Here is a 22,267-nt window from a genome sequence, read left to right on the forward strand (position 1 = left end):
TCTCACTTTGCAGAAAAGAACATTGACTAGGCTAAAATAACAGCTACAGCTAAAGAGAAATGGGAGGGGGAGAGGAGGAGGAGGAGGAGCCCAGTAGGATGAGTAGTCACACTGGACACATAAGAAAGATAGGAAACCAGGTAAGCTGAACTCCAAAGACCCACCAGATTTGGGGTTGGGTCCAGATCACTGCACTGGTATGCCCCAAGTATCTCAGAAGTTCCCCCCTGGGCATTTGGGAGGAGATGGTGACAGAATGAGTGACAGCTCTCCAAGATGACTGAGTGGCAAGTCTCTGCATAAACATAGTGAAGGGAGCTGGAGAAAGCTGGAGAAGCACCCTGTGATTCAGGGCATCAAACGATGGGGCAACTCACTCAATGACAAGCTCTTAGGTGAAGTCATCCGGAAAATGAGGCTAATTAAAAATAATGGGAAGTTTTTTAATACACAGATTTGATAGATCCAATGAAAATGGTTGAAAAAAAAGAAAGGTAGAAAACTGCAGATGGTGAGGAGGGAGAGCAACTGGGTCCCTCATATAGACGGGAATGTAGTAAATGGTACAATTACTTTGAAAACCTATTTTCAGTATCTACTAAAGCTGAACTTGCACCTGGCTCTATGACCCAGCAGTTTTAGTCTGAGGTATATACCCAACAGAAGTATGTATATACATTCACCAAAAGATAGATTGGAGAAAGGTTGAAGCAGCACTATTTCTAACAGCAAAACCAGGAAACAAGCCAAATTCAAAGGGTAGAATGAATAAACAAACTGTGACATAATCACACTTAGGCAACAATTAAATACAACTACGTGCAAAATTATAGATGGATCTTACAAACATAATGCCAAGAAGTGAATCCAGTCACACAAGCACACAAAAAAAAAATACATTTGGTATGATTCCATGTGTATAAAGTTTAAAAGCAGGACAAACAAAGCCATGCTCTTGAAAGTCAAGCCAGACATCCCCCTTGGAGAAAGTGGTTGACCAGAAGGGGGCATGGCAGGGACACTGAGGCACTGACATCTATTCACCTGGTTGCAGGCTATGTGAGCCATGTTTGGTCTGTGAAAATCCACCAAACAGTGTACTTATTATTTGTATACTGCTATGTATGTGATACAAAAACACCCAGACTGAGACAGGCCACCAGGGTACATTCAAAAAAGAAGAGTAGTCACCATCCCACCTCCCAAAAAAGCCCAGCAGCAAGGGACAAAAAGGAAGCCCCCTAAAGCAGAGAAACGGGACAAGATTCCCACACCCAAGGTATGAGGCCCACAGGGATAATTCCATGCAGCCTCTTGAGAAAGGACACAAGATCTCCTCCAAGATAAGGAAAGCTTAGAGGTCATCTAGACCAGCCTGCTCCATTTATGATTGAAAAAAATGAGACCTAGAGAAAGGGGTTTTATGTGGTCCAAGTCACACAATTAGTTAGGGATAAATCCAGTAGAAACCAGGTCGCCTCAGTTGAGAAGACTTAAATAATTATAGAATAGTCAAGACACCTCAAAAACCTGAATCCTGGGACCACCCAGAATGGGAAAGAACTCAAGAAAGGACAGGCCATTGTCCATTTCACCCACATGAGGTAAGCAGTGGAAAGGTGATGTGATGCACACAACATCCACAGAGAAGAGAAACCTCCAGGAGAGAGAAAGAGAAAACAAGCTTAGAGGAATCTCAAAGAGAGCACCCTGCGGATGAAATACAGCACATTATCACCTTAGCACTACAGATGCTTTTTAATACCATTTCCTGCAGACACAGCATTCAAAACAATAATATAAATGCCTCTTGAGCAACAAGTTGAAACTGTGTGAGTCCACTTACAAGCAGATGTTTTTCAATAAATACACTACATTACTGTAAAGGTATTTTCCCTTTCTTATTTTCAGTAACATTTTCTTTTCTCTAGCTTACTTTATTGTAAAAATACATTCTAAAATACATAAAACAAAGTGTTAATCGACTGTTTATGTATTTGGTAAGGCTTCCAGTCAACGGTAGGCTAGGAGTGGTCAAGTTTGGGAGGAGTCAAAGTTACATGCACATGTGTGACTGCACAAGAGGTCAACACCCCAACCCATGTGTTGCTCAAGGTTCAACTAGAACATACCAGGATTAAAAAAAAAAAATACTGATACTTAGGGAAATAACCATGTCTTTCTGCTTAAGAAAGAGACTTTAGAAAGGGGCCACGGCAAGAGATGAGTAAGCCCAACCTTGGAGGAAATAAAAAAAAAAAAATCAGAATCATTATTAGAAAAGGAGCATTACCAAACACAGAAGGAATCCTGAGCCATTATTTCAGAGAAAGCAAATCTTATCTTGAAATTTACAGAGATAACAGAGCAGATGGTTCTTAAACAGTGGCCATCATCTATTTTGGTTTTTAAAACACTGATGAACCACCAAATATAGGGTCACTTTCTAAGACCACTTTCTCCATCATTCTTTGTAATATGAAAAAGCAAAAAAAGACATCAGGGAAAGGCAGAAGAAAAGCCGATGCAAGTGAACGTGGAAAGACCTGAGGTCAGATTCAAACAGTGGAGAACTGGGCAGTACCGTGGAATCACCAGCCCAGACTGCAGGACAGTGCTCGACCTCTGATCTCCTCCTAAACTGGGGGAAGAGTTTCCTCTGGACCTCAGTATCCTTGTCTGTAAATTGAAAGGCTGCTGAATGGAACAAATTAATACACACGACATTTAAAACTGCGGCATGGGGGTGCCTGGGTGGCTCAGTCGGTTAAGCATCTGCCTTCAGCTCAGGTCATGATCCCAAGGTTCTGGGATCAAGTCCCACATCAGGCTCCCCATTCAGCTAGGAGCCTGCTTCTCCCTCTCCCTCTGCCTGCCACTTCCCTGCGTGTGAAGCATTCTCTCTTTCTCTCTGTCAAATAACAAGTAAAGCCTTAAAAAAAAAAAATATATATATATATATATATATATAACTGCAGCATGCATGCAGCTACCAAACACTTGAAACATGGCTAATGCAGTGGGAACATGGAACTTCTCATTTTTATTTAATTTATTGATTTAAATTTTTAAACTACACTCGACTGATTTACTGGAAAACTTTTCAGTGTGTTTGGAATATAGTTAATATGAGAATCTACTTTTTAACTATAAATTTTATAAAATCAAAACACTGATCAGTGTATCTTATACAAATTTAACATCTGAATTGAGATACATTGTAAGTATAAAATTCATGAGTGTCAAGGACTCATTATAAAAAGAGTATAAAATACTTCAGTAATAATTTTTATATTGATTATATATCAAAGTGGTAATTTTTTAATATAGTAGTTTAAATACAGTGTAGTGTTAAATTAATTTCAGCTATATGTTTTTATTTTTTTAATGTGGCTATTAGAAAATTTTAAATCCCTACTATGTGGCTTGCACTATATTTCTATTAAACATTGCTGACTTAGAATAACACCTAACACTCAAATAAGTGTGTAGTAAATATAATCTACTATTATTCTTAATATTAAATTGCTGGACACAAAGCAATTTGGGGGCAGGGCAGTAGGGTCCAAATACAATTAGAACATATCTCTAGCCTCTGGACTTCAGAATCTAGCAAAGGAGGGATGCCTGGGTGGCTCCACGGTTGGGCACCTGCCTTTGGGCTCAGGTCATAATCCTGAGATCCAAGATCGAGTCCCGCATCAGGCTCCCTGCGAGCAGCCTGCTTTTCCCTTTTAGTCTGTATCTCTCATGAATAAATAAATAAATCTTAAAAAAAAAAAAAGAACCTAGCAAAAGAAAACCAGATAGTCCATAGCAGCACATAGGACACAAATTATTAAATATCTAGCTATGAAAAAAAGAAGATTTAGAGGGGAAAAAAATCCAGAGTATATTAAGAACCTTCAGAATTATCTTTCTACAAACCTATAGAAATCAGAAATGATTTGTGTTAATCACCCAATTAAGCTAGATCCAGATGAAAACAGAAAAAAAAAAATTACACCACACAGACTGAAGGCAAACATCTGCTGTTTGTGGATGAGTGGTTTTGCTCCTGCTGGGTCCAGACCTGATCCGCTGGGGCAGGGGTCTTGCCTTGCTCCCTTGGCCTTGCCCAGACTGAGAGCCAGCTGGCCAAGGAACAGGGGATGTGCAGATCAAGGAGTCTATGACCTTAACGACTGGGCAGACGTATACCAGAGAAGGGCAAGTCGAGGCCAAACTCTGACCAAAATGAGAGCCAGAAAAAGGGGGCCCAGTGAAAGCATGAATCCGACAAAACAGGTTCAAGGATGTTCACAGAAGCACTGCTTATAATAATCAAAAGACTGGAGATATTAGCCCAAACAAAGATATTCAACAAGAGAAAGAATAAAATGAGTGTGGCAGAGTTGCATAATAAAAAAGAAACTACTGCTAAACACAGCATGGATGAATCTTACAGACAACATGCTGCACAAAAGAAGCCAAAAACAGAAGCAGAATATTCTGCATGATTCCATTTGTATGAAGTTCAAGAACAGGCAAACTCTGCCTATGTGACAGATGTCAGAACAGTGGCTACCTCTGTGAGAGGGAGACAGGAAATAATGTGACCAGGGAGGGGTTAGAGGGAGCCTCTTGCGAGTAGGAAATATTCTCTACCTTGATCTGGGTGTGGGTTACATAAATGTATGCAAAGATCAAAATTTGGGACCTGTCCACTTCAGATGGTACACTTTTTTTTTTACATATGCTCACTGAGCTGCACACCAGATTTGCACACTTTGTGTATGCTGAACCTTGACTTAAAAAGTGAACACCAATAGTTTGTTTTTTTTTTTTAAACATTGCTTGACTAGGGGATCCCTGGGTGGCGCAGCGGTTTGGTGCCTGCCTTTGGGCCAGGGCGTGATCCTGGAGACCCAGGATCGAATCCCACATCAGGCTCCCGGTGCATGGAGCCTGCTTCTCCCTCTGCCTGTGTCTCTGTCTCTCTATCTCTCTCTCTCTCTCTCTCTCTCTCTCTCTGTATGACTATCATAAATAAATAATAAAAAAAAACATTGCTTGACTAAATCACTCTATTCAACAAAAAAAAAATAATCTATTCAGTTGAAATTTTCCTTTCAAATGGCATCACCCAAGGGCTCCAAATGCTTGGAGCCCCTTTGTGGGCCCACAAAACCTAGGAAGAAGTTGTGTGTGCCATTTCTTTCTAGGGGCCTACACCCGTGCAATAACCACGTCGATGTGTGCTTTAAGGGATGATCTTCCACACGCTTTAGGGCTAGGAGTCCCTACCCTTCCAAGGAGGCACAGGGCACCCAGTCAAAGTACAGACTTGGGGTGCCATCTCCAACATCACTCCTTCCTTGAGTCTGCAGAACACACAAAGTGGTCTTTGAAAGAGATCTGCAAGTGATTCTGGTTTCTTGTGCAGAGCAAATCAACTTCTATGGCGTGCAGAATAACTGACATTTAAGTTGTTTTGGACGAGACACTGGACTTCACAACTTAAAGTGTCGTAGCAAGTTCTGTCACTCATTGCAGCCCAATCTGCTAAAAATGCCAGTGTAATTTTCACTTTAATGGCAAGGACAAGAAAGGCGGCCATAGAACACATTAGCACAGATTGTACAGGATCCAGAGGAAAATGACCACCTTCAGTGACACCTTTGTTCTTATACTCCTTCAAGGGGAAATCACAACTATTTGAAACTAACTCCACTCATCGATGAGACATAGACAACTTGCTCAGGAAAGTTGTTTTTAGTTGGCAAAGCTGTGCTCTAGAGTATTACACGAGATATTAGAAACATGCCATCTCCCCTCCCTTGCAAATAACAGAATATACTGGTAATAAATATTCACATGCTGCCAAGGTCCATATTTTTTGCTCAGTAGATGCCCACTTGCTAATTATACTGTTTTACAGATACATACATCTTAAAACCATCACTTTTGCTTTAAAAACTTGGGGTTTGCTGCCTGGAGCTAAGAGAAATTGCTGTCATCCTTGAATAATGCAAAGGCAAAATCAAGCAGAATACTAAGGAAAAAGTAATCTCTTAAAACCTGCTGTTGTGTTACAGATGGAGGCCAATACCAGCTCTCTGCTCATAGTAACTGTTGCTAGGTAGACCAGGCTGGGAAACATCAAGCTAAAGGGGTCAACTGGAAATTAAGCTAAATTCAATGCTACATATGAAAACCTGGAGAGGAGAACACACCTACATTGGGAGTTCATATCAAATAATGTAAACAATCTAAAGGAGAAGAGGAAAATGTATTTAAATACACGGAATTCGTTGTGTGCCATCTTTCAATTCTAACACAAAAAAGAGCAGTTTCTCTCATATCAAATCTTCACACCACAGTCCAGATATTCAGCTGGCCCTTTCACATAATTTTCCAGCTGAATATAGGACTTCTGAGTCATAAAGGAAGTACTCAGAAACACTTTCTCTTACAAAATAAAGCAATGTTTCAACTACCTTGCATCTCCTGTTTGCAATGAGGATACCTTCCACTCCAGTAAGCGACCGGATTCTCTGCCTGTGGTGGAAAACAAGGATGGCATCACCAAGATTCACCCACTCTCGCACCACACAGTGCATAGCTGCTGTGGCCAGTGGTCTTGACTTCACCCCAGCTCACAGTTGGGCACTGATTCATCTCAACCCATCAGGGTCACCCATTCCCTTATCAAAGTGATTGATTTAGATAACCCAAACCAAGGCCAGTCAGCACAGGGTATCTCCCTGGCCCCACGGGTTGGTTCAAAAATGCACCACTCAGTGCTAGGCTCAGAATTCTGTTGGGGACTATGAAACCCAGACACCTCAAATTTAGATGGTGCAGTAGGTGAATATAAAGTTATAACTACTGCTCTTGCTTTGCCATTCCAAGAGCAGAATGCATGAAGAGTCAATATAACAAAAAGGCAAATCCAATAACAATCCCAGACAATCAGAGCCCTGATCAAACCATGCCTAAATCCCATGCTACCTCCAAACCATTACTCTTCTATGAACTAATAAACCCCTTTATCATTTAAGCAAGTCTGGAATTGGATTTTCTATTACTTGAAATAAACAAACATAAAATGCTATACCATAAAATGTCTTGGAAGTAATGCCACATTGTAACTGCATAAAATTATATACTTTTGAAAGCTTCCATATATATGATTTTTTTTTCCTGCCCAATTGGGAAGACACCTATTACTGGCAACCAAGTAGTTAACAGTACTGAAATTGCTTACACCTAACTATGTGCTGGTCACCACTCTAAACATCCTATAAGTGGGAACACCTGGGTGTCTCAGTTGTTGAGTGCCTGCCTCAGGCCTAGGACAGGATCCTGGAGTCCTGGGACCGAGCCCCACATCAGGCTCCCTGCATGGAGCCTGCTTCTCTCTTTGCCTGTGTCTATGCCCCAATCTCTCTCTGTCTCTCATGTATAAATAAAATCTTTTTTAAAAAATCCTGTAAGTGTTCATTTGTCACCTTACATGATAGGTACGATTATTGTCTGCATCAGACAGTGAGGGTCTGAGAAACGGAGAGGTCAAGATGACGAAGGTCAGAAGAATGCAAAGGCTAAGGTCTCTAGGTAAGGTAGGCTATGAGCCATCTCCTCATTCCACGTCCACCCCACTCCCCAGAGCATGTACTCCTCTCCAAACTCACAACTGCTAGAACTCATCCAAGGTGAGTCAGATGTGCTCCGGGGTGACATGAACAGTAAACTGATCTGTACCATGAAATGGTCGCTTTTTAATCCCTCCTTCCAAAAAAAACCCAAGTTTCTACACTTTAGCACACCCAGTGAATTCAGGTGTACATAAAGCACACTTTCATACAACCAATCTTTTCCTCCCTGACTGTGGCAATAAATATGCAGTAAGAGCCCGTCAGTGCACATGCCTCACTGCAAAAGATCAGAAGGAAAATCCCCTATGTATTCAAAATAATTTATCGCATGGTTCCAACATTTAACAGGGTGCATTTGACTTATTTCTGAGCCTTTTGCTCCAGAAATGTTATTCAAAAGTAAGAACCAACATATACTTGCATTGCCTTTATTTATGAGCAGTTCCTTCAAGATGAAAACTGCCATGGAAAAAATGGTAGCCTTGGTATTATTAAAAGTATCAGAGCTGTTTCTGGGAATGGCTCGCTTAGCCTCTGACCCTGCTAAGTTCTTCAGTCAACCCCCAGTGCCATAGTGTTGACAGTGGTCTCCCCCATTAATTATCAAGTCCCAGTTGCAGAGAACAATGAACGGTATTACTCTGCCCTTCATCTTAAAAAAACAGTTGCAAGAGCAGAACTTTAGAAAAGGAAGAACAAGCAGTTTGATGGAAATTAACATCAGGGTCTAACTTTCATGAGAGGTTGACAAATTAACAAGTTCATACTATGTCAGGTGCAATCACATCTTTTTTTCTCTTGTTTCAGATCAAGAAAGAGCCAATGATATAGTATGTGTGAATGCCCTAAAAAAGATAAAGGGTTTTACACCTGGGAATTTTGTAGGTGACTTGTGCTCAAACAGACACAAAGTCATCCACATTAGTCTACAGAGTAGGGGAAACAAATTCTTAAAATGCTCTCTCAAGTCATTTTTATTGCAATCCCCATCCCAATCCTCTCTGTTTTCCATACTGTCCTCTATGAAAAGGTAAGAACACACACACAAACACAGTTGCAAATCACTGGGGCTGGTTGGTAAGGCAAGGGGACAAGAAGAACAGAGAAAAAGATGTTTGTGGTCAGTTTTTTGCAAAAATGAAAAGAATCACTGCTCACCCTGAACCCATGTAGTTGGGTAATTCCCTCATACCTAACTCTGGTTTTAACTATATGAGTAGCTTTGGCCAAGGAGATATTACCAAATGAAGTACCAATGAAGGTTTGAAAAAAGCTTCAATAGTGGGCTTTATCCTCCCTGGAGACCAGCATATAAATGAACCTGAGGATGAGAGAAACAAGGCAAGATCATCCACAGCTGACACTGAACCAACCACCAGCCATCCTCGACCATCCTGGGAATCTGCTGAGCCGGCCTGTACCACAAAATCATGGAAAACAATGAGTCTCTAAAGCCAGAAGGTTTTAGGGCAGACTGTTATGCAGCAAAAGTCCTCAAACTTGTCCATGAAACATTCTCAGAAATGGGAGAACATAGCTGGTGAGTTCAACCATTATTTAGTGAACACTTCCTAGTTATAAAGAACTAGTATACAAAGCACTAGAATTTATGAGATATACAAAAATGATTGAACATGTTCCCTGACCTCAAGGAGTTTATAACCTAACAGAAGGAATGATAAGCATACATTTATGAGCTCATTCATAAACAACCTCTCTAGTAACATAACCCCAAGTGGAGCCCTTCTAGCTTTCCATTTATTCAGCAACAAACAAAACAGAAACTATATCCCCATTCACATCCTAATGAATATCAACTTTAAAAATGCTTTCTATGCTGGGTACCTGGGCGGCTCAGTTGGTTAAGCGCCCAAATCTTGATTTCAGTTCAGGCCATGATCTCAGGGTGGTAAGATCAAGCCCTGTATTGGGCTCCCATGCTGGGTGTGAAGCCTGCTTAAAATTCTCTCTCCCCCATCCCTCTACCCCTTCCCCCGTGCTCTCTAAACAAATAAAAAATAAAAATGCTTTCTACACTTCTGGGGCTTTTCAAAGCACTATAGACATATATTAATAAATTTACTTAATACATTTAATAAAATACTAGAACTGAAAAAGACATGTAGTTTACATAATCTGAGGCCTCAGACATCACACATCAGGAGTGAGTTATTTTGTTAATAAATCAATTTTTTTAAGATTTTATTTATTTATTTGAGAATGAGTGAAGTGGGAGAAACAGGGATAGAGAATCTGAAGCAGACTCCATGCACAGAGCCTGATGTGTGGCTTAAATAATCTGAACCACACAGGTGCCCCACCAAATATTTTTAAAAGGAGAGGAGAAGTTATGGGAGTTTTACAAATGAATGCCCAACTGGGGGCGGGGGGAGTCTTCTAGCACTAGGATATAATAGTCTCCACAAGGGCAGGGATTTTTTTGCTTTATTCATTGGTTATACTCGGTGCTTGGAACTATGTCTAATATACTAAACGTGTTTATTGACAGTATCTACTGAATGAGGGAAGGAGAGAGAAGAGAACAGGAATGGATGGATGCATGAAATGGATGGTGGGTAGATGGATGGAAGAGATAAAGTGAGTCAAGCGAGGCAAGCCATTATAGAGAAAATATTTTTAAATTCACAGTAATACTAAGAATTTCTTTATCAACATAGGCAGCAATCCTAGATTAGGATATTGGTATGTCCAAAAAAAAAAAAATGCTCACCAACTTTCATCCCTTCTTTACCAAAAAGCTTTCAAAAGTTTGAAAATAAAGTTTTTAAAACTTTTAAAAATGAAACTCACAATGCAGTTACTGAGATCGTGAAGAGGCAGGACCTGCACATGGACACCAGTAATAAGCAGGAGCTGAGCTGGACTGACTCTCTCTTCACAATGAAAACCAAAGGGGAGAGAGCACTGACTTCTAAAACACCTATGGTAGCCAATCTCTGCTTGGATGAACACTTGGAAATTCAGTGTACTACCTTCACGTAGCCAAATTAGCTCTAGAGACACTGCATTTTTAGAGGCTATTACAAGCTGTAAACAATATGCGAGTCTATGTGAGGGCAGAATTCTGAACCATCAAATGCCCAAACGTTGCTAATAAGGAATGTGACCCATGGTTAAAACAAATGTCCCCTCCCTCATCCAAAATCTGGGCAAAATCAATGTCCATAAATAAAATTCTGTCCTAGAGCTATCCCCGGGTTCAATTCTTGTACCAAGAAGAGGTCAAGATTAACCACATCTAAAGGAGACAAAGGCCACATAAAGCGTCATCTCTCCCATTATTTGTTTGTAGGTTTTCTACAAACAGGATTTGGTGCCTTGGGCAGCAGGAATCCAAAGGCCCACCACAAGCTCCTGAGCAACAGCCCCCATTATTAGCGCTGCTTCCAAACTCATTATACTCCCCAACACATGTTTGCTCCATGAAATGGAGAACTACAGAGAGCCTAGCGGCGAAAATAATCTTTTATAGGTTGCCATAATCTTCCAGAGACAAAAGTTCAGGTGACTGATTCTATCATAAAACAGAAATAAGTTGGTTTAAAAGAAGCCTATCCATGAAATTTAAGTTCAGAAAATCTTAAACCAAGAAAGGATTCCAATTTCATTTTACTCTGTCTCTTATCAGTCAAAACATTCTGAAAGAGTAAGACACTTTCTTCTTCCATCGAAGTTTTATCCAGCTCTGCCATGGACTTGTCGTATCCTGCCTCTTCTCTTCCCCAGAGAGGGAATATTAAGACACCAACACAAGTTAAACTTAAATCATCTGCATTAGGATCCCACTATCACAGAGATTCACATATGCTCCACCCTCCAAATTCCATTCCATTGTTTACTGTGTGTGAGGAAAAAAAATCTGTTTAATTAATGTCTGGGGAAAAAAACAAAACAACTTTCATTCAACTTACACAACTAGCTCACTTTTCAAGGGCAAGTCTCTCCAGTTGCAGACTGCTTATCAGCAGCCTGCTTCCTCCCCGACCTAGCCTTGTGCCAAGTCACAGTCAGATGCCCTGCGCAGGGCAATGAAAACACAAAAGCAAGTCGGATCCTGAGTAATCAAAGGAAATGTTTTCAGTAAGGAGGAGACCCTCCCTACTAAAAAATTAGAAAAGTAGGCAGTGCTGGAGGGATTCACACCGAGCACACTCTCAAGCCTGCAGGCAGCACTTTGCAGCTCGGCTCTGGACAGACCTGCACAGAGTCAGCACTCCCTTCTGCCACACCATCTGTCAGACACTTGAGAGCTTTATGCTGCAGTCCAAACTGACTGTGATGTATTCTGAAGCACAGAACTCAAGGAGTTATTTGGAAGTCAGAGAACATATCTTTGAGCATTTTTTCAGTCACATATAAAATGCTAGAACAGAGAAACCAAAATGTGTACAGAGCACACAAACCAAAGAGGTATGTGAAGGGCAGGGTGGAGGGAAAGAAAGTGGAAATGGACAATGCATTTGGAGACTCATTATGTGAAAAAACTCATCAGCAGTAAAACAAACAGGATTTATAAAAAGCCAAGCCAAAAGGTACACGGGAGGGGTATTAAGTGGTCACTTTATAAACCACTTCAAACACTAAGCAGGCAGCACAGTATTGAAGCTAAGCAGGAGGGGAACTGATATCCAGGCCTCAGGAATGCATTGATCCCAAGGCTTATAGATGCTGGATTTATCACAGCATTAAGTTCCAAGACCCAAGAGAGTTATCACAGTTTAACACAAATTCAGGCAGGATGAAAAACATGCTAGGGAAGCACTCTAAGAGACTAGAAAGAGAAATCAAAAAGGAAAGAAAAGTCAACACGGATTCTCAGGAGCTGGCGTAGCATGTCAAGAGACCGGGATGTGGGACTCTGATACCAGACCAGGTCAAACCCTGAGACAGAAGCTACTTCAGTGCTGACATCCCAAAGGCTTTAAACACAGGGAACTGGCTACCTGGCTGAAAGAGGAGCTTAAAAGCCACTGGGGATGGTGAGGCCACCCGCACACTAACAAAAGTAGGAACCAAAATCACTCCTGGGCAGCAGGGACACAGTGACGAGGCCAGAGCTGCACCCGGAATGGGCCATGCAGATGCTACAAGAAACTGGAGCAGAAGAGGTCTGCTTTCTCACTCCAATCTCCCAGGGAGTCATGCAGGAACCCAAGAGAGGGCAGCCCCCTAGGACTCAGTCCCCCATGATAACCCAGGGCAGAGTCAGAGAGGGCGGAGAAGGGATCTGAGGGCAAAGAAGCCCAAGACTGCCCCAGCTTTCCTCAAACATTATGATGCAGATCCCAGAATCTTGGATTCTGACTTAGCACATACGGGGTGGAGCTCGAGAGCCTACACCGTTCACCAGCTCTCAGACGATGACGCTGCCGCTGGTCCAGGAGCCACACTTGGAATGGCGAATACCTACCTGAACCAAATGAAGGACTGGACTATAATCTAAAGGAATGTAGCCACCCCTGTTCCTTCCAAGAATAAAACACACACACTCACATACAAGCCTTTCAAAGAAGAACGAGGAACATATGATGGAAGGTGGAGGTAGGAAGAAGACCATGCCGGCACAACATTCCGTGTTACTTCTCCCACCATGTCATCAGCTCTATATGCTTCCAGGCTCTTACGGGCTGAATTGTGCCCCCTGAAAATTCAGGTGTTGAAGTCCTAATCCCTAGTACCTCAGGACAAAACTGTGTCTGGAGACAGGGCCTTTAATGAAGTAAATACACTAAAATGAAGCATTTAGGGTACAATCTGAGTGATGTCCTTACAAAAAGAGGAGATCAGGATGTACAGAGGATGACCAGCAGTCCTGGCACAGTAAGAAAAGGCCATGTTAGGACACGGAGAGAAGGGAGCCAACTGCATGCCAAAAAGAGAAGTCTCAGGAGAAACCAACCCTGCCGACACCTTGATCTTGGGCTTCTAGTTTCCAGAACTGAGAGAAAATAAATTTCTTCTCTTTAAACCTCCATTCTGTGATATTTCATGAGACAACCCTAGAAAATTAATATGAAGTTCTTGGTTTTTGTTTCTTGGCATTACTTAAATGTGGTTAAGTTTTTGTTGCATGCCTGTTCTGCAAGAAGCGGAGTTCCAGAAGCTGGCTCCCAGAATGATAAAGAGATGGTCCTTGCCCAGACCCTGCTCCTGTTCAGAGGGAGAAACCAAGACCACAACCTCAGATTATGATGGATGCTGTGCCAGGGGTAAAACCAAATGCTATAAAGGTCCAACAAGAGCAAAATCATTCCAGATGGGAAATGGGGGAGAAGTGTAACCAGAGAGAGGGAACTTCCCCATGGATTCTGACAGGTCAGGAAGGGGAAGCATATGGAATGGGGAGCAACACAGGCCAAGAAACACTAAGAGACCTGACGTGCAGGTATGCTCCAGGACCAGCCAGACACTGACAGGGTGGGTGGGATGCCAGAGGTGCTGGGCAAGGAGAACTGTCAAAGTAAACAGAGCACTGAAGACACTGGTGCCTCTGGGAGTCTGGACTTTCATTTCCAGAAAATGAAGATTAATAAAAACTAAGGAAGGCAGGTTAAGGGGCAAGAGAATGAATACAGAGCACATCATGGAGGATAATAAAACTCATTACCTAACTGTCCAAGAACGGCCTCCTTAAGACTAACATACGTTCTACCTTCATTAGCCACTTTCACAATAACCCCAACTACTTTACTCTCTCTTACTCTGTTAACTGGGACCCAGGGAAGAGGTCGCCATTCACCCTAATTTCCAAGCTAGGGAGCAGAGTCTATGACAGTTGTGGTTTAGTGTCAGGACCCAATTAGTCAGAAAGAGAACTGAAGCCTGAGATCAGAGTTTCACAGATCAAAGCCTGAGGCTCTGTCATTGTCGCCATGGTGCCACCAGCCTGGCTATAGAGAGCCTTCACCCTTTGTCAGAGCACAAATCTGGCCAGCAGCCTTCCACTCTCCCACCACCCCATTTGAGAGGACCTTGGATCACTCATCCAGAGCAAGGGCAGCCACAGACCAAATTAAAAGAAGGCAACAGTTACTCTTTGGCTTGCGAGAATCCAGGAGCTCAGGATCTAGTGATTTCCAGGGAAATGGAAGGATTTCCAAGTATAATGCTGACATTAAGGGACCTCTGTCTTCCACACTGACTGAAACTCCTACTGTTGCATGAGGAGGCTCCCATACATTCCTGAAGCAACTCCATGTGACTTATGCCAATAAACTAATCCCGAGTCTCCTAACTGAAGGTGGAGATAAAAGCAACCAGCACAGGTAGCTCAAAACCAACAAAATCATTCTGAGGACTAAGGAGATGGGTTATGCTCTTTTCCTTGGTCTTCTCTTCAAACAATACCCATGTGTCTCCTCTGAAATGACTCACTGATAAACTTGGACAAGAAAAAGCAAGAAGGCAGGCACTCGCAGTGCCAACACACCAAATCAGCCCTCACCGCTCCCTTCAATTTCTGGGATATTTTAACGCCCTTTGTTCTTCTCCCCAAAGGTCACTCCTTGGATGTTCAGAATTTGGGGCTTGGAAAGGACAATAAATGACAAACTGGCAGAGTCAACAAGTGGGTTCTGACAATGAACATAATCCTGAGAATTTCCTGGTTCACTGGCCTGTGTCTACAAAATGGGTAAATTCACCAGAAGAGCAACTTCTCCGAATTTAAAGACTCACATTTGAAATGTTGAACATGGGCATGTGTAAATTACCCAACCGATCTCAAAGCAGTTTGTGCATTTATAACCTTGGCATCGCCTTATTGTGAATGAAGTATACTTCCTTTCTCCCTTGATTTTCAGTTCAGCCAAGTGACCTTCTTTGGTCAATGTGATGCCAGCAGGCATGAGAAGCTCAAGAAGTGCTTGCACAACTAGGCCTGCCTGCTTGTACATTGGCCAAGGCCATGAGAAGAGCATGTCCCAGACAACAGGTAGTCCAAGAGGATGAGAGACATGTGGAGCAGACCCAGAACTCACCCACAGCCTGGACCCAAGCCCAACCAAACCAGGCTAGCCCAGCCAACCCCCAGCCAACCTACACATGCATGAGGGAAAATGTTGCTTCAAGCCACTGGGTTGGAGTGGGTTCTATACAGCATTACTGGAGCAAAAGCTGACTGACACAACAGAAATATGGAAAAGTATTTCACAAACCACACAGATACAAATTCATCAGATAACAATCCCTTTTTTCATCAATTTCCAAAGAATGTCTTCCAACAGCATCTGAGTAGCTGCTTTTTTTTTTTTTAAGCCTCAGACACTATCTTCCAATGAGAGGAAGATAGCCCTCAAAATATCAAATGTGAACAAAAAACGACTACAGATTTAAAACACAAATACTAGCAGAGAAATCCAAAATGGGCTTGCAAGAGCAAGAGACGGGAAAACTGTGAAACATCATTAGTCTTTCTCATAACCTTTAATACCTAGCACGCATCACATTTCCACTCTTTTCATTTGACAAGTTATAAAAAAAGAAAAAGATTTAGGAATAATAGAATTGGAACTGGAGGATAACTTAGCTCAGGGCCCAGAATCACCTTATGAGGAAAAGCCTAACAAAAGCTGGCAGGTTCATCATGGTGGCTCTGGGCAGATTCCTTCAGGGCTGTTACAAAACCCCTCCTCCGAGGACCAGGAGAGCCCACAACAGAAGGGGGAGGCTGAAGTCTTTCAGTGTATTGGTGCACCTGTGCTAAGTGGCACTACATGCACTAATTTTTAGAGCTTACTATTTGGTTTCTCTTTTCCTTATATGGAACAGATTTCCATCCTCTCTCTTTGTACATTTACTGAGGAAAGCATATATTGTGCCATGAAAGGTCAAACAATGTGAGCTTCACAGACAGAGGTGGTGGCACTACCTCTGAGAGCTGAGTCTGCTACAGGATAAAACTACCCATGTCTGGGAGGTGAAGGTGTTTATTCCACATCCGACTCCCCTGACATGCAAGTGAAGTCCTGGCTCCGTTTCCTGCACAAAAATCTCTCAACACAGGAAATACTGAGGAGGTACCTCAAGATAATATTAACACTATCATCAGAACCAGGAGGGTAGACAAGAACATCAGGACTCAGACACAGTCATTTAGGGCAGTGCTTCCTGTAACTGGAAATATCATGTCTCAGACCCTCACAACCCACACAGGCTGCAAAGCACAGCACAACCTCCCCCTTATGAGAACAGTCTCGTGCAGCCCCAGAGCAGGCCAAGCCACCTAAATGGCACCCGGAGAACTTTATACAATATGCTGCTGACCCCTCTCAGTGCTGTGAGACACAAAACTGGCTAATTAGGCCTTCAAGAGCTTGCCCCCATGACACAGTTAAGTGGCTGCCCCGTTTTCATGTACAGGGGATCCAAGGTAGGGTTCTGCCAAGACATGCAGCTAAACTTTATCCAGCCTCCCAGTGGTAGAGGGGATGTCACTCCTTCGGGGAAGTTTTGTCTAAACAGGCCTCAAACACAAGCCCAGGATTCAGCAGTCTCTGAATCACCTTCTCTCATGAGTGAAGTCAGACGCTATCAAAGCTTATACTCAGGTCTGAACTTCATGCCTGCCATAGCTGACCCTCAACAGATGACTCAGCTTTTCTGCAACTCAGCAAAAACTGGGAACATGAAGAAACGTGTATTTTGAAGCATTCTGGAGGCCACTGGTGATATCCTTTCACAATGACCCTCCCCAAACAGGCAGACCACATCTGCCAAGCCCTTGAGACAACAGATCAAAATTCTAGTCCAAAAATTTCTGAGACCTAGCCATGTTATGCAGCGCACTCTACAGTATTGCCATGGGACATATTTTTTTTTCTCATTTAACATACTGTTTTTATGCTGGATTTCACAAAAGCAGGAAGGCAAAGTGGATACCCTTGAACATTAAGGTGAGTTTAATATGGGCTGAGTCACAAATGGAAAAACCCCAACAAGTAGAAACAGATACCTTAAGTATCAGCATCCCCTCTACTTGCTAAAACACACAGAGCTTCGACGTCTCATAGTTTTATTTCCGTTTCTTCAAAATCAAATCAGAACCCCAATCCACCAAAAGTCACTGATCTTACCTTAAGCAAAACACGTAATAGCCATATTTGAGGGAGAAAGAAAAAAAGTTTTACCTATTCAAGCCAAGATAATAAGATTATGGTCCCTTATTACAGTCCTTACTTTCAAGATATTTTGGGTTTCATTCCACTTATTTGTCCATTCCTTGGTCAATTCTTGAACCTAAAAGGAAAAATACACGTGTGATTGCTCCATAAGAAAATTACTATGGTTTTCTTCCAGAAAGTGTCCTAACTCTTATAGCTTATAGAGGATGCACAATATATTTAATTATATAGCAATTTCAATCTCTGAAAGAACCAACACGAAAGATAAATCAAACAAGCTGATCTCATCCTACAACCCACACTAAGGCAGAGGAAAGAATAGGGAAAAATTCATCAAGGTACCTAGAGTTTTATAACACTCTTTTCACGGTATACTTAAATAAAAGCTGCTTCTTTGGATATTAACCAAAAATGACAAGTTTAAGAATCAGAGGGCAGCATTAAATGGGTTAATTTTTCCTGATTATACTTTAGGTCCTAAAAAAACAGTGATTTCTGTTTCCTTCTAATTAGATGTGATGATTAAATCACCTTGGATGCTGCAGTTTTCTTTAAGAGATAATCTGCTTTCTCAGCTAATTTCTTTAAGAGCTAATCTGTTTTAGCTAATTATAAATCTCATTCTTTTTTAAAAAAGAAAAAAAGATAGCTCTTTAAGTAACTCTTTAGGAAGAAGCAAAAATCTTTTGATAAAAATCAGCTTCTTTCCAGTCTACTGTTATTTAAGGCAGAAAACATCCCCAAATGTTGAACACAGCACAGGTGGAAATAGCTTCTCAGATTCAGTGAAAATATTCTTCCAATTCCGTAAAACTTTTTCAATGGCCCTAGTAAGTAATTCTCATAAGTACTTCAGTGATATGCTGATCTAGTACCTGACCAAGAAGTAGGAAAAAACAGTAAAAAAAAAAAAAAAAAAAAAAAAAAACAGAAAAAGAAAAAAAGAATATATCCTGTGAAAGGAGTATCCCTGAAGCTAAAACAGAGTGATGGGGGTGACATGATTAGACACACGACACTCGTCCTTTCAAAGCCCCTCTCCTCCTCTAATTTAGCACTTGTGTCAGCTCCCCACTCCCATTCAGATTCCCCTCCACACTGCTCTTCCCACTGAGAGGTTAGTTGACTTAGCCAGCCCAAAGTGCGTGCCCGAACACACCTGCTGGCACTCTCTCTTCCAAGAGGAGAACACTGCCCACGTGCATTGAGTATGGTAACTAGAAAAGGCATCCATGGCAGAAACCTTCCTGACTAAAAGCCTGTGTGACTGACAAGAGGTGGAGACACCAGAGTGACAGTTTACCCAAGAGGAAAACCAAGACATATCTAACCCACCTGTACCCAACCGTTCAGCGGTCACTCATTTTACTCCATTTACCCCAAACATGACTGGACTGAGCTAAAATCATATCTCCTCATTTTTACTAGTTAGTAAAGTCAAAAGCCATTTTTCTTCTTGGTTAAAAATAAATAAATAAAAGACACAGGACTGACCCTCTCTAGCCTTGCTTTTTCCGGGTTTTTAATGGTTTGCAAAGACTGCCTTTGCTGCCTAGAATTGCACATATACTCTGCTCTTTCATCCCCTGAGTGATGCCAACCTCAGCCTCTAATGATAGCAATTAAAGCCACATGGCTCTCAGGGATTGTTTTGGAAACGCTTTCAGAGAGGTAGTAGTCTTATGCCTTCTCTCCCTACAGGAATAGATAAGATTGGTGTATTGAATTTACCAATTTATGAAAATAATCAGTTAACAGATTCTCACTGGCAATTTATCTGAGAAATACAGCATTCAACAGTAAATCCTTCTGCATTTCACCAACAGGTTTGTGTTCCCTGAAGAAACAACAAGCCGATCAATCCTTTTCCAATCAAATAATTCTAGCTTTAAACAAATCGTTAAGTATGCCTTGAATTGGTTTTACTATTGAATTTAAAGCAAATAATCTTCATTTATAAAACAAACATGTGATACCACCTCTAACAAATGATCAGGTGACAAGATTTACAGCCAAGCTGATAGCAAACGACTGAAAAGGTCAGCAAAAAACTAGATTAAAACTTACAAATTGTTATGAACAAGACAGGTAGTCATTTCTGTCACAGCATGTGTAATGCTTTCAAATTAAAATGTTTATTGGTTTTTATTAAATTGCTAGGTATTCCTAAAAGCTATTAGTAAAAAACAATTTAAGACTACATCCGGACATTTCAAAGCACTCAAAATTAGAATTTGAAGTACTAAAATATAAAATTTCATGAGAAAAATAGAGATTAAGAAACTAATGTTTTTACTAATGCTATTATCAGCAAATTCATCAGCATAATTATCTAGGGAAGTGTCAACACGTTCCTAACTACAATCCAATTTATATTTTCAATATTGTGTATTTTTGAAGACCTTACCAACAGAATCCAATTTTCTTTCTCAATCTGTTTTAACCATTCAGCACAGTGAACAAAATTCAACCCTAAAAATGTTCTCAATGCCTGTTTTTCTTTCCACAGAGGACTATTTTTTCAAAACAAAAATAGTATAGAACCAGGTCAGCCATGAAACTGGGTTTCAGAAAGTGCCTGCACACCAGCACTGGCGTCAGGTCACATATCCAGGGCTCCTTTCTCTGCCAGTCACTCACTACCACTCATTCTTCTGCCTTGACTCTCACTAGCTTAAGGGAAACTTGGCAGCCACCTGAAGTATTCAGACTCTCCAAGTACCACATTTCCCACTGGAAACAAAGTAAAAAGGATGACAAAAAACTAAACGGTGGTCATGCTTCAGCTACTGTTAAGCTGGGAACCACCGTCTCATGAATGCTGAACGTGGCCTCCCCCGACCCAGGGTTCTCATCTGTTCTGAGGGACTCAGCAGCCTCACTGCATCATCAGCACTGCCTACACGTGAATTTCAGTTGCAGTTAACCATCATGTACCAGACAAATCTCATTTAATAAGTCATAGAGAACATTATGAGATACATAAAGACAACTTACTTGAGAAAGAGAGAGAGTGAGCAATCAGGGGTAGGGGCAGAGAGCTGAGCAGGGAACCCAAACAGCAAGGCTCAATCCTAGGACCCTGAGATCATCACCTGAGCTGAAGTCAGAGACTTAACTGACTAAACCACCCAGGCACCCCTATTGTGGTTCTTTAAAAATGGGATGGGGCAAAGAGGGAGGGTTAGGTGAAATGAGGAAAGAAAAATGAGTTTCAAACAGCAAGTACTAAAAAGCATGCACTTAACAGCGAAAGTTAGGATTTAAAAAATAGAAAGTCAAGGTATCACTTACTCTTGCTTCATTCTGCTGAAGTTTCTCCTCCATACTTAAGGCTGTGGGGGAGTCTAAGAGGGCAATCTATGATTTAAGCCATAAAAGAGAACAGCAATTAGTAAAAAGCAGTATCAACAGGAAGGAATTGACCATGATTAATAAATTATCAAAAATTGCCAAATAAACTATTAAGCAAAGGTAAAAAGTATTGTCCCACACCACCTAAAAAGTGTCAATAATCATGAAGTCTTTAATCAATGGGGTACTTATCTCATAATATTCAGAACTATGGCATCCTAGCAAACCTACATTTGCAACACAAATCACCTAAGGGAAAGAAAAAAACAAACATGTCACATACTGACATTTTGCCAAAACCAAACACAACCTAAATCCTCAAGGATTCATCTGTTTTGAATATGCAAATATTCAATGAAATATTCAATTCAAATATGAATTGTAAAAATTCAAAAAGAAGCATAAGCATTGCTCAACCACAGGTTTCTGAGATTTACATATGTTGATTACATGCAAATGAAACTTACTTATTTTCACTGCTGGATTATACTCCATGTAGGTATGGCTATACCACAATCTACATACCCATTTTTTTATCCATGTTGCAAAAGTATAAAGATTGACAAAAGAATGATAAACACTAAAATCAGGTTAGAAATGGGACAAGGCAAATAGAGACAGGAGAGGCAAAGGGAGCCAGGTGGGGCACAGAGGGGCTCTCTATGTATTTGGAATTCATAATCTGAGAGGTAGGGGCAGAGTACTCCCTAGGATGTCATCTAAAACAAAAGAAAGGGGTCATAGGAAAGGTACAGATTATACAATGATTCTGTAATAGCTTTGTATGGCGACAGATTGTAGCTATACTTGTGGTGAGCATAGTATGTAGAGATGTTGAATCACTATGTTGTACACCTGAAACTAATGTAGCCTTGTGCGTCAACTATACTCAAAAAAGAGAGTCTTTATCCCTCCCCATCCACAGACAACCACTCTTAACCCAATATGCTATGTAAACCTGCAGTTATTCTGGTCATAGGCAAGCATATTTCTGTTGTCTTTTAAACAAACAGCACAAATACTGTTCTGAATAGTGCCATGTTCACTCAATATATCTCGTAGAAAATTCAGTACAAATAAATTCACTTCATTATTTTTTAACAATTCCATTCCCCTCTATGGATATTCCAT

The 22,267-nt window shown here is 41.2% G+C and overlaps 1 protein-coding gene across 8 annotated transcripts in view; it reads right to left on the bottom strand.

Annotated features, from left to right (window-relative positions):
- KIF16B (kinesin family member 16B) overlaps positions 1-22,267 on the bottom strand; it is a 292,648-nt gene that overhangs the window by 205,570 nt on the left and 64,811 nt on the right. For all 8 annotated transcript variants that reach the window (XM_055345060.1, XM_055345069.1, XM_055345039.1 and 5 more), the window contains 2 exons: positions 21,077-21,142; positions 17,838-17,897 (listed from right to left, as the gene is read on the bottom strand). In XM_055345060.1, coding sequence (XP_055201035.1) covers positions 17,838-17,897; positions 21,077-21,142 — 126 coding nt within the window. The remainder of the gene's footprint in view (positions 1-17,837; positions 17,898-21,076; positions 21,143-22,267) is intronic.

This window comes from Nyctereutes procyonoides, unplaced genomic scaffold, assembly GCF_905146905.1.
Source record: "Nyctereutes procyonoides isolate TBG_1078 unplaced genomic scaffold, NYPRO_anot_genome, whole genome shotgun sequence".
NCBI classification, from domain to species: domain Eukaryota; kingdom Metazoa; phylum Chordata; class Mammalia; order Carnivora; family Canidae; genus Nyctereutes; species Nyctereutes procyonoides.